This window comes from Leucoraja erinacea, chromosome 26, assembly GCF_028641065.1.
Source record: "Leucoraja erinacea ecotype New England chromosome 26, Leri_hhj_1, whole genome shotgun sequence".
Classification (NCBI taxonomy): Eukaryota; Metazoa; Chordata; class Chondrichthyes; order Rajiformes; family Rajidae; genus Leucoraja; species Leucoraja erinaceus.
Window position 1 is genome coordinate 18,873,347 of NC_073402.1, and position 15,910 is coordinate 18,889,256.

A 15,910-nucleotide genomic window follows, 5' to 3' on the forward strand; every position below is an offset into this window, starting at 1 on the left:
ACAAATATAGTGCAATAATATTAATAGTCTGTTGTAGTTCAGAGCATACTTGTTGTTGTGTTTAATATCCTGATGGCTGAAGGGAAGAATCTGTTCCTGAATCTGAACATTACAGTTTTCAGGCTCCTGTACCTTCTTCCAGATGGCAGTGGTGAAATGAGTGTGTGGCCAGGATGGTGTGGTTCTCTGATAATTGTAGCTGCCTTTTTGAGGCAGCGACTGCGATAAATCCCTTCGATGGTGGGGAGGTCAGAGCCGGTGATGGACTGGGCAGTGGTCACAACTTTTTGCAGTCTTTTCCGCTCCTGGACGTTCAAGTTGCCGAACCAGGCTATGATGCAACCAGTCAATATGCTCTCTACTGTACACCTGTAGAAGTTCAGGAGAATCCTCTTTGACATACCGAATCTTCGTAATCTTTGCAGGAAGTAGAGGCGTTGATGTGCTTTCTTTATAATTGCATCAGTGTGCTGGGTCCAGGAAAGATCTTTGGAAATATGCACACCCAGGAATTTGCAGTTTTTGACTCTCTCCACCATCATCCCATTGATATAAACAGGATTGTGGGTCCTCATCCTTCCTTTCCAAAGTCCACAATCAGTTCCTTGGTTTTACTGATATTGAGAGCCAGGTCGTTGTGCTGGCACCATTTGGTCAATCGGTCGATCTCACTTCAATGTTCTGACTCATCACCATCTGTGATTCTCATATTTTTCCAGTGTATTAGCCGATGATGAATTGCTTTGATAGCACTTCTGTCCCTGTATATATTGTCAGATGCCAGCTGTTGAATGTTTGATGAAAGAATGTTTGATGAAAGATTGTTTATTGACATTTTAGGGAGAGGTTCTTGAAAAAAGTCAATACAAAGTCAAAGAAGCAGCATCCTTTTTTCCCACATTATCCTTGTTTTTATTCATAGCAGCAGGTTTTTCATGTCCTACTTTTATCTATATTTTGTGCTGCTTCCCCCACACTCGTAAGTTCTCATTTAAAGAACTACATAGTTGGGATATTCTAGTGATTATGGAAGAATTGTGGACCTGAGTGCCTCATTCTTAATCTGAATGAAAGGACAATAGTTACTTATTGTTTGCAGACAGTATATCATTGAACTGCCGATCTAAAGTCATGCAAAAGGGATGTAGGTGTGTTTGTACATGAAATGCATGCAGATGCAGCATGTAGTTCGGAATATAATAGACCAAAATGCCATTTGCCAGGTTGCAGTTTGAAAATGGAGAGGTGTTATTATAATTGTGCGGGGTAGAGAGCATGTACACAAAGTTGGTCCCCTTATTTAAGAACGATATGCCAGCATTTCTGGCAGTCTAGAAGAAATTTGCAAGGTTTATACCTCGGATAAGAAGAACTGCAAAAAAAGTTGCATTTGTATTTTTTGGACTTTAAAAGAATTCCTTGTGAAACATAGAAGATTGGAAGGAAACATGGCAGTGGAGTTATTGGGATAGCTCCATTTTTGGGTTGAGGTTTTCGATAAATAGATTACAATGGAGATTAGTTATAATTTACAAATTATTATATTTTCACAACTTTGAATTCTGTGTGGAAATTATTAAACAGTATAATGATTACAGAAGTTGAATCGCCTTATGTACAGTATGATATCTTTTTTTGTGGTCTACGTGTGTAGAGTGCTGTGACACTTTTAACCTTCCATTATTTCTGTGCCGGGCAGCTTTTTTAGCTTGAGTTTTTAAAGAAGAGAGTAAGAAATAGGAACACGAGGTGTGCAGGTGGCCCTTCGCACCTGTGCTGGCATTATAAAAAGTCATATCTGGCCTTTACTTCAACCCCACTTTCCTGTCCAATTCCCATATCTCAACATTCCCAAAGATCTATCAACCTTTGAATACACTGAGCATCTGAGTATTCAAAGACCATTAGGATAGATAATTCTAAAATCACTACTCTAGAAGACATTTTTCTTTCTCCTGTCATTTGTCCTAAATGCCATGCACTAGATGCCATCCTGACACAATGTTTACATTATACTTTATTGTTGACTCTCTAACCAAGGGAAATTGCCTCTGGACATTTTTATTGTTGTTCTTTTTCCTGTTTAAAAACTTGTATATTGTAATAAAATTATTTCTCTAGAGATTGAGAGCATTTAACTTTATTTTGCCTTGGGATTGCTCTATTGTCCTGGGAATTAATCCAGTTGCCTCTCAGGTAGTGCAAATACATTTTCTGAGACCCAACAGGAGCTAATTTGCGCACAGTATTCCAGGCATGGTCCATCAATGGACTGCAATTTTGAGAAAACATTTCTGCAATTGCATTGCAACCCCTTCACAATAACAAACATACAAGGGCTATTATCTATATATTACTAAAGCTCTCATCTTGTTTGTTTGTGAGTCTGTGTAGTCATACCCTGAATTACGCCAAAACTCTACATAGCGCTACAATTTTTGCACACCATTGTCCTGTGGTGCGTTGTATCAAGTTTTGTTCACATTGATGGTATATTTTACAAGTTATTCACATTTTGAACTTTACAAAATCCAGTTTGCCAAAAATCTGTTCAAGTTGCAGTGGCAGTTAGCAGCAAAGATCCTATAGCAATCAAGATCGACCACTCCTTCTAAATGCAATGGGCTGACGTGTAGTATGCAATGGAGCGGAACGTGGGCCTTTTTTTCATCCATTTCAGTAATCCGACCCGACTCGCAGTGTATTCAGCGTTGCGGGGGAACAGTTTCTGTTAATAAATTATAATTGAAAATGAGAAGATTTTTCCCAAATAACTTTTATTTTTATGAGGATGTTTCCGTAACCGGCTTCAGTCTCCGCACTAGTATCCTATGGGATCTTTGGTGCGGAGACAGAAGCCGGTTACGGAAATGGGGCCGAAAATTACCCATGAATCTGCCCATGACCACACTACGTCTTTTTCGTCGAGTGATCTATCTTGCTTGCTATATGATCTTTGGTTAGCAGCTACGATGTTACAATGGGATTAATTTACTTAAACTGATGACTTAACTTTTCACTGTAAAAAATCCAATTGCATTTGCTGGCTCTGCCCGTTACAATGTTGCAAATCACAGGACACTGAGTCCTGGCAGCGTGCAATTGGATTTTTTAAAGTGTACAGTCAATTTTTTTAAGTTTAAAAAGAGGGAGGGTAAAGAGCAGGGGGAGGGTGCTGGTGGATAGGGAGAAATGAGCTGCCCCTATGCAGTTGGGGGCCATGGGTGAGTGGTGGAATATTGTGTTGGGGAATGGGTTGCGTTGGTGGACCAGGCGTCCCGTGGGGGCTATGGGTGAGTGGTTGAATATTGTGTTGGGGGGAACGGGTTGCATTGGGTGACCAGGCCTCCCGTGTGACAGGGCCCACTTGGTCTAGTTCTTACCAATTGTTTATTGTACCAAGGCTAATTTTATGCAATTCACTTATGAGAATACCTAAACCTACACGAATAGTAAAGTTTAATGTAGAGACAAGGAAAGAAAATCATCTTCTAGACAGTTGTAATTTTATAATGATCTATTCTAATGGACTCAAAGGGTCATATGCCCACCTCCTGTTCCTATTTCTTATGTTCTCTTTAAAACCTTGAGCTAGAAAAAGCTTTCTAGTACAGAAATAAAAGAAAGTTAAATGTGTCACAACAGCAGACTCTACAATAAGTACACAACTAAAAAAGATAAAAGGTGGACACAAAATGCTGGAGTAACTCAGCGGCACAGGCAGCATCTCTGGAAAGAAGGAATGGGTGTCGTTTTGGGTCGAGACCCTTCTTCAGACCGATGTCAGGGGAGTGGGCGGGACAGAGATAGAATGTAGTCGGAGACAGTAAAACTGGTGGGAGAACTGGGAAGGGGGAGGGGATGGAGAGAGAAGGAAAGTAAGGGCTATTTAAAGTTCGAGAAGTCAATGTTTATACTGCAGCATTGTAATCTACCCAAGCGAAATATGAGGTGCTATTCCTCCAATTTGCGCTGAGCCTAACTCTGACAATGGAGGAGACCCAGGACAGAAAGGTCAGATTGCGAATGGGAGGGGGAGTTGAAGTGTTGAGCAACCGGGAGATCAGGTAGGTTATGGTGAACTGAGCGGAGGTGTGCAGCGAAACGATCACCAAGCCTGCGCTTGATCTCGACGATGCACAGGAGTTGATACCTGGAACAGCGGATACAGTAGATGAGGTTGGAGGAGGTGCAAGTGAACCTCTGCCTCACCCCGAAAGACTGTCAGGGTCCTTGGATGGTCGAGGGTGGAAGTAAAGGGACAGGTGTTGCAACTCCTGCGGTTGCAGGGGAAAGTACCCGGGGAGGGGGTGGTTTGGGTGGGAAGGGACGTGTTGGCAAGGGAGTTGCGGAGAGAACGGTCTCTGCGGAAAACAGAAAAGGGTGGAGATGGGAGGATGTGGCCAGTCGTGGGATCCCGCTGGAGGTGGTGAAAATGTTGGAGGATTATATGCTGTATGCGACGGTTGATGGGGTGAAAGGTGAGGACAAGGTGGACTCTGTCCTTGTTACGGATGGGATGAGGGGGAGCAAGAGCGGAGCTGTGGGATATCGAGGACACCTTGGTGAGTGGAAGAGGGGAACCCCCATTTCCTAAAGAATGAGGACATCTCTGATGACCTGGTATGGAAAACCTCATCGGGGGCGCAGATGCGGTGTAGACGGAGGAATTAGGAGTAGAGGATAAAGTCTTTACATGAAGCAGGGTGGGAAGAAGTGTAGTGTAGATAGTTATGGGAGTCAGTGTAATAGATGTTGGTCAATAGTCTGTCTTCTGTGATGGAGACGGTGAGATCTAGAAATTGTAGGGAGATGTCGGAGATGGTCCAAGTGAATTTGAGTGGAGGATGGAAATTAGTCGTGAAGTTGATGAAGTCAGTGAGTTCTGCATGGGTGCAGGAGGTAGCACGGGTGCAGGAGGTAGCACCGATGCAGTCGGCAATGTAGCGGTGGTAGAGTTCGGGCATAGGGCCAGTGTACGCCTGGAACAGTGATTGTTCGACGTAAAAGAGGTAAAAAAGATATAATACATCAGTAAGATGATTTAATTTCTTTAATCATTACACGGTTGTATAATTTCTACACAGAATTCAAAGTTGTAAAACTCAAAGTCTTACGTAATAATTCGTGAATTATACTTCATCTCTAGTGCAACGCATTGAAAACCCTCAAGTTAGCAAGTTTTAATGGATGTTCTTCATTTTAAAAACATTATTTTTCCTTTGTTCCTATCAAAGTGAAAAATCCTGATTTTTGCACAGAATGTACTCTAGGTGTTATCTTCTTACTCACTTAAATTGAAGAGAATGTAAGGAAGTTCACTTTCCTGCCTTGATTTGCATGATCTTTCCAGAAGAGAAAATGAACTGTATGATTGAACTTGAGATTGTCAGTTTGAATCCTGGTTCAATGGCTCAAACATTTACCCCCCCCCCCTCTCCCAGAAAATTGAATATTACCAATTTTCCTGTACCTAGTCTCTGCTGAATTACTTTTAATTTGTTATGGACATAAAGAGAATGGACCACCATACACAAACATGTCATGCTAGTGTTTAACTGTATTCCTGAGTGGATAATTCATGTTTATATCACAATAAACTCCCGACAATCTGTTATTTGATTGTTAGAAAATCCTGAATGTTTGACATTTGACTTGCTCAAGGATGAGAGCCAGAGTCCAGAGTGCAAACAGTGTATGTGGCTAAATTCAAGGGTCCTGAGTGCAGCTGAGGCCACCATCTGATGCGTGACCTGGGTGTGCTGCTGGAGCTGGGATTGGAATGTGAAGAACCAGGGGTTTGAATAGGTTTGTGACCAGAGCTGGGATCTAGAGTGCTTGTATATTTCCTGCTCCATTTATCATCGCTAGGTTCACTGGAACACTGTGGCACGTTTATTTTAAATAGAAATGTAATATTAATAGTGTTTGAATATTTTAATAGTGACAGCCCATTGTCCAGAAAATCTGTTAATCCACCACCACCAATATCCCAAAGGTGGCTGGTGTGTAATCAGTTAAACTGTATTTGTCATATTTTGCAGTAACAAAAACCATCTGATAGGATAGGGATGACTGGTAACATTTATGATAGCAGTGGTGGTGATTTGGACTTTAATTGTTTATTATGCTCAAAGGTTTGCTTTTTTATGAAAGTGCCATATTATTTGATTGTAATCTGTCAGTCGATGCTGTTAATAATGCCAACATGTAATACTTAATTCATTGCCCTTAAAAATGTGGAGCTACGTATATTAAGCAAAGTTGTTAACTGGAAGGTTAGATTGCATGGGATTCAAGGAGAGATAGCTGAATGGATTGAAAATTGGCTCCATAGGAGGAAGCAGTGGGTGAAGGTAGAAGGTTGCTTCTCTGACTGGAGGCCTGTGAGAAGTGGTGTGTCTCAGTGTTCAGTGCTGGGCCCATTACCGTTTGTCATCTATATTAATGATTAGGATGAGAACATACATGGCAAGATTAGTAAGTTTGCAAACAATACAAAAGGGGGTGGTATTTTAGATAGTGAGGATGGTTGTCAAAAATTGCAGCAGGATCTTGATCGGTTGGCTAGGTGACTGAGGAATGGTTGATGGAATTTAATACAGGCATTGCATTTTGGAAAGTCTAACATGGGCAGGACCTTCTCGGTGAATGGTAAAGCTCTGGGGAGTGTTGTAGTGCAGAGAGATCTACTAGTGCAGCTACATAGTTCCTTGATGTTTGGCGCAACAGGTAGATAGGGTGGTCAAAAAGGCTTTTGGCACATTGGCCTACATCAGTATATCCATATTCAGTATAGAAGTTCGGAGGTCGTGTTGCAGTTAAATAATATGTTGGTGAGTATTGCGTTAAGTTCTGGGCACCATGTTGTACTGTAGGCAATATGTTGTCAAGTTGGAAAGGGTACAGAGAAGATTTATGAGGATTTTGCCAGGACTCAAGAGTCCTTGCCATAGGGGGAGATTGAGCAGGCTGGGACTCTATTCCTTGGGGGGCAGGAGGATGAGGGTTGATCTGTTAGAGGTGAAAAAAAATCATGAGAGGAATAGGTTGGGTAGACACGCAGAGTCTTTTGCCTAGAGTTGGGTAATCGAGAACTAGAGGACATAGGTTTAAGGGGAAAAGATATGATAGGAATCTGACGGGTAACTTTTTCAAACAAAAGGTGGTAGGTGTATGGAATGAGCTGCCAGAGGAGGTATTTGAGGCAGCGACTATCGCGACTATTCCACACTGTATGACTATTATGTATTTGGACATTGGAGACATGCAAAAAGAGACCAAAGATATTTTACAATTTGAGCTGTCAGAAATACATCAAGGTGGCCAATGGGTATGGACTTTTGTCTTGGCTGTCTAAGGCTGTCTTTGGAAAATGTTAGGTTTTACCAGCCATTTGGCCACAAAAGCAAATGTGTGGGCTGACTCCACTGTTGTTTATCTAATAAATATTTGTAGATTATTTGCCTTGAGAACAATTCTAACACCACAATTTCTCCGAACTTTTGTGTGCATGTTCTCCTGTTGGAACATTGGATACATTAATAGTGCTGCTATGCGTTTTAATAAGTACCAGAACACAAGTTTTATTCTTCTGTTAATATGAGTAATATCTAATTGGCAGAGTGAATCATGCATGTCAGTTTGCTAATCATGGTTGATGTTTATAATATTATCTGCTGATTACCAGCTGCAGATGATGACATGTTTCAGTGCTTCCCCCGAAAGATTATTCGCATTTAAATCTTGGTCTTAAATCTTCTAATAACTCCAATTGTTTCAAATTCTGGCATTTTATATTTTCTAATGTCATTGTTTTTTTAAATAAACTTGGACAAGCTTCATTGAAGTTTCAAGAAACATTGTTGTATAAATGATAGTTGTGTCTGCACTGCTTCTATTAAGTTTAAAACATAACCAAAGTGGAAACTCTTTCAGTTAATTTGATATAATATTTCTGCTTCTCACTACTGATGGAGAGTTAGTGGGGAAATACTAAAGCAAATGATATCTTATTTCAATCTGCATTGGTTAATCCTAAATGGTCTTATTTGAACATGATCTTAATATTATGTGACAGCACAATCTTCCCACATTTTCGCCACCGGTAACCACTAGCCACATCTTCCCATCTCCACCCCTTTCTGCAGAGACCGTTCCCTCTGCAACTCCCTGGTTAACTCATTCCTTCCCGCCCAAACCACCCCCTCCCCAGGTACTCCTATGTATTGGGGAGACTGAGTTCAGACTAGGTGGTCATTTTGCTGAGTTTGCAACCTCCGCTCAGTTTGCCTAGGCCTACGCGATCTCCCGGTTGCTAAACACTTTAAATCCCCCTCCCATTGCCATATCTACCTTTCGGTCTGAGGCCGCCTACACTGTCAGAGTGAGTCCAAACACAAATTGGATGAATAGCACCTCATATTTCACTTGGGCAGCTTATAACCCATGAATATTGATTTATTTTACTTCAAGTAACCATTGCTTTCCCTCTCTCTCCGTTCCTCCCCCATCCTTGTTCTAGGACTAGTTTCACTGTCCTCCTGATTAATTTTACTGTTTGTATGCTCCATTGCCATCTTCCCCTCTGCCAACAACGAAACACTATTTCTTGATCAACATCTGGTCTGAAGAAGAGTCTCAACCCAAAACGTCGCCTATTCCTTCTCTCCCGAGATGCTGCCTCACTGCGTTTCTCCAGCATATTTTGTCTACCTTTGATTTTCCCAACATTTGCAGTTCTTTATTAAACATCTGCTTTGATGTGTCAGTTTCACACCTAACATTCTCTGTACCCTTCCATATCTCTAGTTTCCCTCTCCTCTGACTCAATTACTCCAGCATTTTGTGTAATGCTTCGGAGTAACCCAGCATCTACAGTTCCTTCGTACACAATAATATTTAATCAAGGTAGACAGGCACTGTAGCTTTATTTAGGTCATCCTACAACCAGAGGGAGTTTACTGAGTTGACTCTGTGCTGGGAGGCAGGTTACACTGATCATGTATAACCGGGCAGATGCTCATTTGCCATTAAAATATTGCATATTAGCAATCTTCTTCATGCATATGGCGTGCACAGCCTAAAGTTGTAGGACAACTTGTTCTATTTGATCTTATTTGTTTGTGCACGCCAGGTTGATTGCATTCATCGAAACAGGGTGGACCATGTGAAGGTTGCAATCTTCCACCCCATATTAGCAATGTATTACAACTACACAACTAAGATGTCCCTGAAGTAAATGGAAAAGTGTGAGGAAATATTGCACAGGTAGAGAATGATAAAGATATACTTCTTGTAAAAGATTTTTCATCGTTACAATCCAGGATCAGCCAATTTGGCTTCTCTGTCCCTGAATCTTTTGATATTTCCCAGTTAGAGGAAGCAGCATCTCCCCATTAATCCCTTTCCGAATCTTGAGTGTCATTGAGACTGCCTCTCATTCTAACAAACCACAATGATTCTGGAAACCTTTCTACTCTCTTTCTCTTTGTCTGTTGACTGTGTCATCCATAAATAAATTAACTGAATCTATGCTGCATTGCTGGCAAGACAGGTCAATTCTTTCTTGGCTACAGAGACTAAAGGGCCATTAATTGTGTTCTTGCCAAAACAGCAAAGTTGTAGAAAGACTTATTTGCTGTTGTTGTCTACTCCTCCCCATTCTCTTTCCCCATCCTCCAGATGTCAACGTTGCAATTACATCCCCAGTCCTTTAGTTTTCCATTACCCTCTGTGTTTTGTGTAAATGAGCACCCCAATCCCTCCTCACAGGGATGGGTCCTACAAAAGGAATTTAGAGAGTTCGGTAGAATGTTGAAAGGCAGGTCCTGTAAGTCCAACATCTCTGATCACTTCCTGTACCATGTGCTAGCGAGCATAGAAATAGGAAGGTCGACAGATGAACAAATGGCTAAAGAGCAGATGCAGGAGGGAGAAAGTGAGGTTTTTAGATTGGGATCTCATCTGGGGCAGGAATAATCTGTAAAAAGTCAGATTGCACCTGGGTTGGAGGGGGATCAATATCCTTACAGGGGTTTTGCTGATGCTGCTTTAGAGGGTTTTAACTATTTACCTGAATGATGGTTAAATCTTAAAATGGAATGCCAAGCTCTTATGGGTCAACTGAGTGCCTCAGCTAACTCATTATCCACTCTTGATTGTGCTATAACTGAGGAAATCCAGTTAGAATATGTATCAGAACCAGATAAAGATGAAGGACATTAGCAGCCAGGTAAGTTTTGCAGCATTCAGATACTTTTATAGTTACCATTTTAGAGACAGGATGTTTATAAATTCCAGATTTTATTATATATTTTTTACATATTCTCCAGCTCCCATTCAAACGTGTTTCTCTGGATCAATGATTTAGAACCCTGTCTGCTTATGCATAACTTAAGCATTGTCTGAAGAAGGGTTTTGGCCCGAAATGTTGCCTATTTCCTTCGCTCCATAGATGCTGCTGCACCCGCTGAGTTTCTCCAGCATTTTTGTGTACCTTAAGCATTGTGCAACTGTATTCCTACTGTCTTGGGTCCAGATCTTGTGGGGATTATAGTGATGTATATATCAGATACATAGAAATAGTTCTCTCTATTTTATCCTATTGGTGGATGATTCCAGTGTTGGAATTTGGGGAGAAGCAGATGTGCAGCTTTGAGTAAATGATTCCATAATCTGGATGTAGAGAAAAGTTTTTATTTACATAGAACAGTTATAATCCAGACTTCACAGCCTGTAAGAGTGGTGGAAATAGAATCAATGTGATGTTTCAAAATTGAATCAGTGCTTCAAAGAAAATAATGTCAAAGGCTGTGTACTTAGAGCGGGGCAATAACTCTAATGGGATTACTCTACCATTAACTGGCACAAATCAATTTTCCAAATGGCCACCTCCTGTTTATAATTATCTACACTTTGGTAAACGCCAGGAACATATGTAGTGTGCTCTAACTCTTCTGTCAGATATATTAAATTTGCTGTACTAAATTCAGTGTTAAGTTTGGCAGATAAACCCTCGCATGTTTCAAAAATGAATGCTTGGAATTTTTGGAAGAGTTTCACTTTGATCAGAAAATGAAACAAAAGTGATGCAGCTAACTAAGTATAAAAGAATTAACACTTTCTGCATTTGTCTCCAATGTAGGTGCAAGTACAGAGAACTGTTGGACAGTAGCGAATCAAAAAGGCATGCTTGCGCGAGTCAGACAGGGAAGTGTATTTGTGGTGGAAGCCAGCTCTTCTCAGTCTTGCAGAGAAGCCTGCTGTCGAAGATGCCATTGTAATGTGGCATGGCTACTGGAAGGGAAGTGTTACCTGTTGGACTGCAGATTACGAGGAAACTGCCAGTTTAACAAAACAGACAGTTCCAACTCTATCCTAATATTTATTGATAAACTTCTGCCTTGTGGGGATTCGCAGAGTTCTAATCACAGGATTATAAAATATAATTTTCTTGCCAAGGCTAAAATTCTTAATTTGACCAGAATGAACAGAACTCCAGTTACAGGCCAATTACTTGGAAATTCTTTGGTCGCAAAGGAAAATAACACATTTACCAGGACCAGACGTGAGGCATCTGCACCCTCTGATAGTCTTGCAAAGCTTCCAAAAATTGAAGATTCTACTTCGCAACAAACACAAGCAACACAGCCCATCGGAGATGATAATAAGAAATTACGTACATCTGAAAATGTAGATCAGCAAAGCACTCACTATTCAAAATCACAACAAAATGCAGGAAAAGATGAACAGTCTCATAGAAAAAGCATCAAGGAAAATAATAACACTGTGAATGACCAAAATACTGAAAGATCTGCTCCCATCTTAGATGAGCAAAATTTAACAACGATGCAGGCTCTGCAGCCAAAGGTAAATCTTCATTGCTTTAAACTAATCACCTAAACTAATGCTTCACTATTAAACAAATGTGCAGAGTTTGATGTGTGATTATAATTGTCATTTTGAACTATATTAAAAAATGATGGATGGCATTACATATTACTGAATACGCTTTGATGACTTTTAAATCTTCACTTGGTGTTAGCCCAAGAAATAGCCTGAAGTGCTGCTTGGGTGATTCATCGTACCGACATGTCATTTTATACAAGTTACTTTGTGAACAATGTTTGTGTGAGCCATTGCAGTGTTCGAGTAGTGTGGAGGGAAGGATTTCCTTCTGAGAATACAAAGTAATATTTTGGAATTATATTGGTCAGTATATCCACCTTTAACCTTTTGATTAAGAGATTTTATTTTGCCAAAATTAGTAATTGTTGGTTTAGTGATTGTTTATGCATTTTGCAAAAAATAACATCTAGATTGTCCCATAAGGAAACTAAAATAAAAGCATAACATTCTCAGCAGGGAGACTGCAGGGATCAACTATAAACAAAGTTAAATGGGCTTGAGTGATAAGTTAGAGTGGGAGAACATGGACAAAAGAGTGTTGGAGTTAGGAAATGCAGAACAGGAAGATGTAGCAGGCAGGCCATGCCCTCAACTGAAAGAGGAGAAAATGTGGAGTGGGCTAGGTGGAGAACAATAAACAAGCTGAGCCGATATCACAGATGGATGACTGATACAAATGGAAAAATCAAATTACCTGAAGCTATAGAATCCATTATTATGTGCAGAAGCCTGCAATTGCCCAGACAGAAGATGAAGTGCTCGTCCCCAAGCTTCAGGGAAGCTACAGACCCATCGGATAGAATGGGAGAAGGACAGAAAATTAACGTGGGAGACGATGATATGCCACTACATTTAGTTCAAGATGTTTTCTCTGCAACATTGGAAAAATCAAAAGCAGATTGTATGATCATTTTGCAGAACATCTGTGCTCAGTACACAGTGGCGACCCTGAATTTCCAGTTCTCTGCCACTTTATGTCTTCACCCTATTTCCATTCTGACCTGTAGTCTGTAGTCTCATACTATCATAATGAGGTCCAACACGAGCATAAGGAAGTTTCTTTATCCACGGATGCAGCCAAACCTCCCCAGCAATTAACAGTTATCATTTTACATTTGCTGTATCTGCATTTTTGATGCAGCCATTGCCCTACTTTAAATATACTTTTAAAGATCATACAAATAATAGTCGTGTCTTTTTGATTGTTGGGTTGCAAGCTGTGATTCTACATATGACGTGAGTGCCAAGAACCCACCTCAATTAAGCTCCTCCCTGTCTCTCCCTTGCACCTCATTTCCAACCAAAGCTAAAGTGATCAAAGCATTTTTAAATATGCACAATTATTGAATGGTACATACTTCACATTTTCTTGCAACAGTGTTCAGGAGATTAACCATTAATTTGTGGAGATTCCAAGATATTGTTGCAGAGTAATGCTCCTGTCCCACTTAGGAAACCTCTGGAGACTTTGCGCCCCACCCAAGGTTTCCATGCGGTTCCCGGAGGTTTTTGTCAGTCTCCCTACTGGCTTCCACTACCTGCAACCTCCGGCAACTACCTGCAACCTCCGGGAACCGCACGGAAATCTTGGGTGGGGCGCAAAGTCTCCAGAGGTTTCCGTTCAGGTTTCCTAAGTGGGACAGGGGCATAACAGTAGGATTGAACTAAGTGGTGTGTTTAGCGACACATGCCACCTAAATTTACCTGATTAAAGGATGGTGGACGAAAAGTGCAAATGACAGGTATAAAGTATGTAAAAGGGTGCATTAAATTAAAACAGAATCTTTATTCGGCATGTTCTACACTACAGGGTGTGGCATGGTGGCGTAGCGGTAGAGCTATTGCCTTACAGCGCCAAATACCTGGGTTCGATCCTGATAACGGGTGTTGTCTGTACAGAGTTTGTACATTCTCCCCGTGACCTGCGTGGGTTTTCTCCGAGATCTTCAGTTTCCCCCCACACTCCAAAGACGTAGGTTTGTAGGTTAATTGACTTGGTATGAATGTAAAATTGTCCCTAGTAGGGTATTGTTAATGTGCAGGGATTGCTGGTCGGTGCAGACTCGTTGGGCCGAAGGGCCCATTTCCATCTCTAAACTAAAAAACTAAACTAAAACTCCAATTATCCATGAAACTTGAGTTTACTGGCTTAGTGACTTAAAAGTATGTTTTATTGTTGTTGCTAAATAGCTAATGCACTGGTCATCTTTGACTGGATTGATAAATTGTGATTCAAGTATTTGATATTGTAGCTTAGAGCTAAGACAACACTGTTAATATTATTCTGACATTTAATTGCTCAACTGCTGAAAATGTGTTCTCCTTGCATCAAATTAAGTTTTATCTTATTTTGAAACTATTTTGCTGATGTATTTCGAAATGTTTCCTGCGTAGGTTTTATGTTATTATTTTCAGACTCATGGTGGGATGGTTTGAAATCCCCATGCATTATGAAATGTCAAATGTGATATAGGGGTATGGATGGGAACACTATACTAGACAGGTTAAGAAGTACCTGCCAACTGGTTATAAGGCTGTAATGCAATTGAGTGTTCAGTTGGCCCTAAGGCAAGACTGGAATGGCTTACAGATATGGGAGCCAAGATTGAATTACAGTCTTGAAAGGACAATACTAATGTAGGGTGTGGCACTCAAAGTGAAGGATTGTCACATATTGACCAAAGCTAAAATATATGTTGAATCAAAGCTTTGACTTGTTTATATAAAAAAATAAGTTGGTGTCTGTGAAAAATGCTTGATATCTTAATGTGATAAGATATAGATTTTCCATTTGACTAACCACAATGACGACTTGACTAATGAAATGGGTAATTTGGGTCAGTTAAGCAATCTGCTAATCACTCAAAAGAGGAAGCATCTACTGGGTGCTCTACCTAATTAAAATACAATGATTCATTAATTTAAAAAGTGACATGTTGAAAATGAATATTCTTAATTATGCCAGTGTAATTATTCTTTAAATTTAGTCATAAGCAATGTCACTTATCAAATTAATTGGAATGGTGTTTTCTTTTTATATTTATTTCTTAATGGAATGTACATCGGGCATTGTTAAATGTTGATTCTTTTGCATTAGGTGACAAACTTCATAAAATGTTTCCAGCAAAATCCATAAATTCAGAAAGTGTGAGAAATAAAATTTATTTCAGGTGAATGATCTGAGTTCTGATGAAAGATTACATTTTCATTTTCTGTCTCAGTAGTTTGCATTTGTTCATTTTCTATTTTTATTTCAGATTTTCAGCATTAATATTTTACAAATGTTAAGCCATATTTGCTCTTTAAACTTGTGTCTGAGCCCTTCTCGATTATTTTCTAAAACATTTCTGCTAATTTTAACGTGTCAAACTAAACACTCTATAAGTAAACCGAATGCCACCTAAGTTTAGGAAAAAATGGAAGGTGAGGAGAAGAGGATCACCATTCTTGTTATGGTTGAGAAGAGAGGGTTGAGAGCAGATCATTGGAAAATGGGACAAATATAGCGCTGTCAACTTTGATAAAGTAGAAGTTCCCTTTGAAGATGAAGGAAAACATGAAATAACCACTGTCTTGAGAGAGGTATCATTGGAACAGATTAAATGCAATAACAGAATATGAAGTGAAATCCTCACATGAATGTGGAGAATAGTGTGATAACTAGATGGGCCAGGCAGAAGATGTGTGCTCAAAGGAGGTAAACTGAGAAAATTAAGTTTCTCTTAAATATTAAAGATTAGTTTAATAATTATAACTATTTAAATCTTTCACTAATTTTCATTATTTAAAATTGCCCTAATTATCTTAATTGTAAAGGTTTCTCAATGTCAGAGTATTTAAAAGCATTTTGGGCAATTTCACATTAGATCTTTTAAGTTGCCATTGATGGGCCAGCCTTAGCATAGCTGCTACTGGAGTCCTGGGCATCTTCCACCAACACATCAGGTCCTTTGTAGCCAGAGTATGTAAGTTCAATAGGCTGACTTTGGGCAGCACTAAC

General features: G+C 40.0%; 1 protein-coding gene across 3 annotated transcripts in view; it reads left to right on the top strand.

The window, feature by feature from the left end:
• Positions 1–15,910, top strand: part of LOC129709741 (dyslexia-associated protein KIAA0319-like protein) — a 71,455-nt gene that overhangs the window by 8,399 nt on the left and 47,146 nt on the right. For all 3 annotated transcript variants that reach the window (XM_055656294.1, XM_055656292.1, XM_055656293.1), the window contains exon 3: positions 11,147–11,871. In XM_055656294.1, coding sequence (XP_055512269.1) covers positions 11,147–11,871 — 725 coding nt within the window. The remainder of the gene's footprint in view (positions 1–11,146; positions 11,872–15,910) is intronic.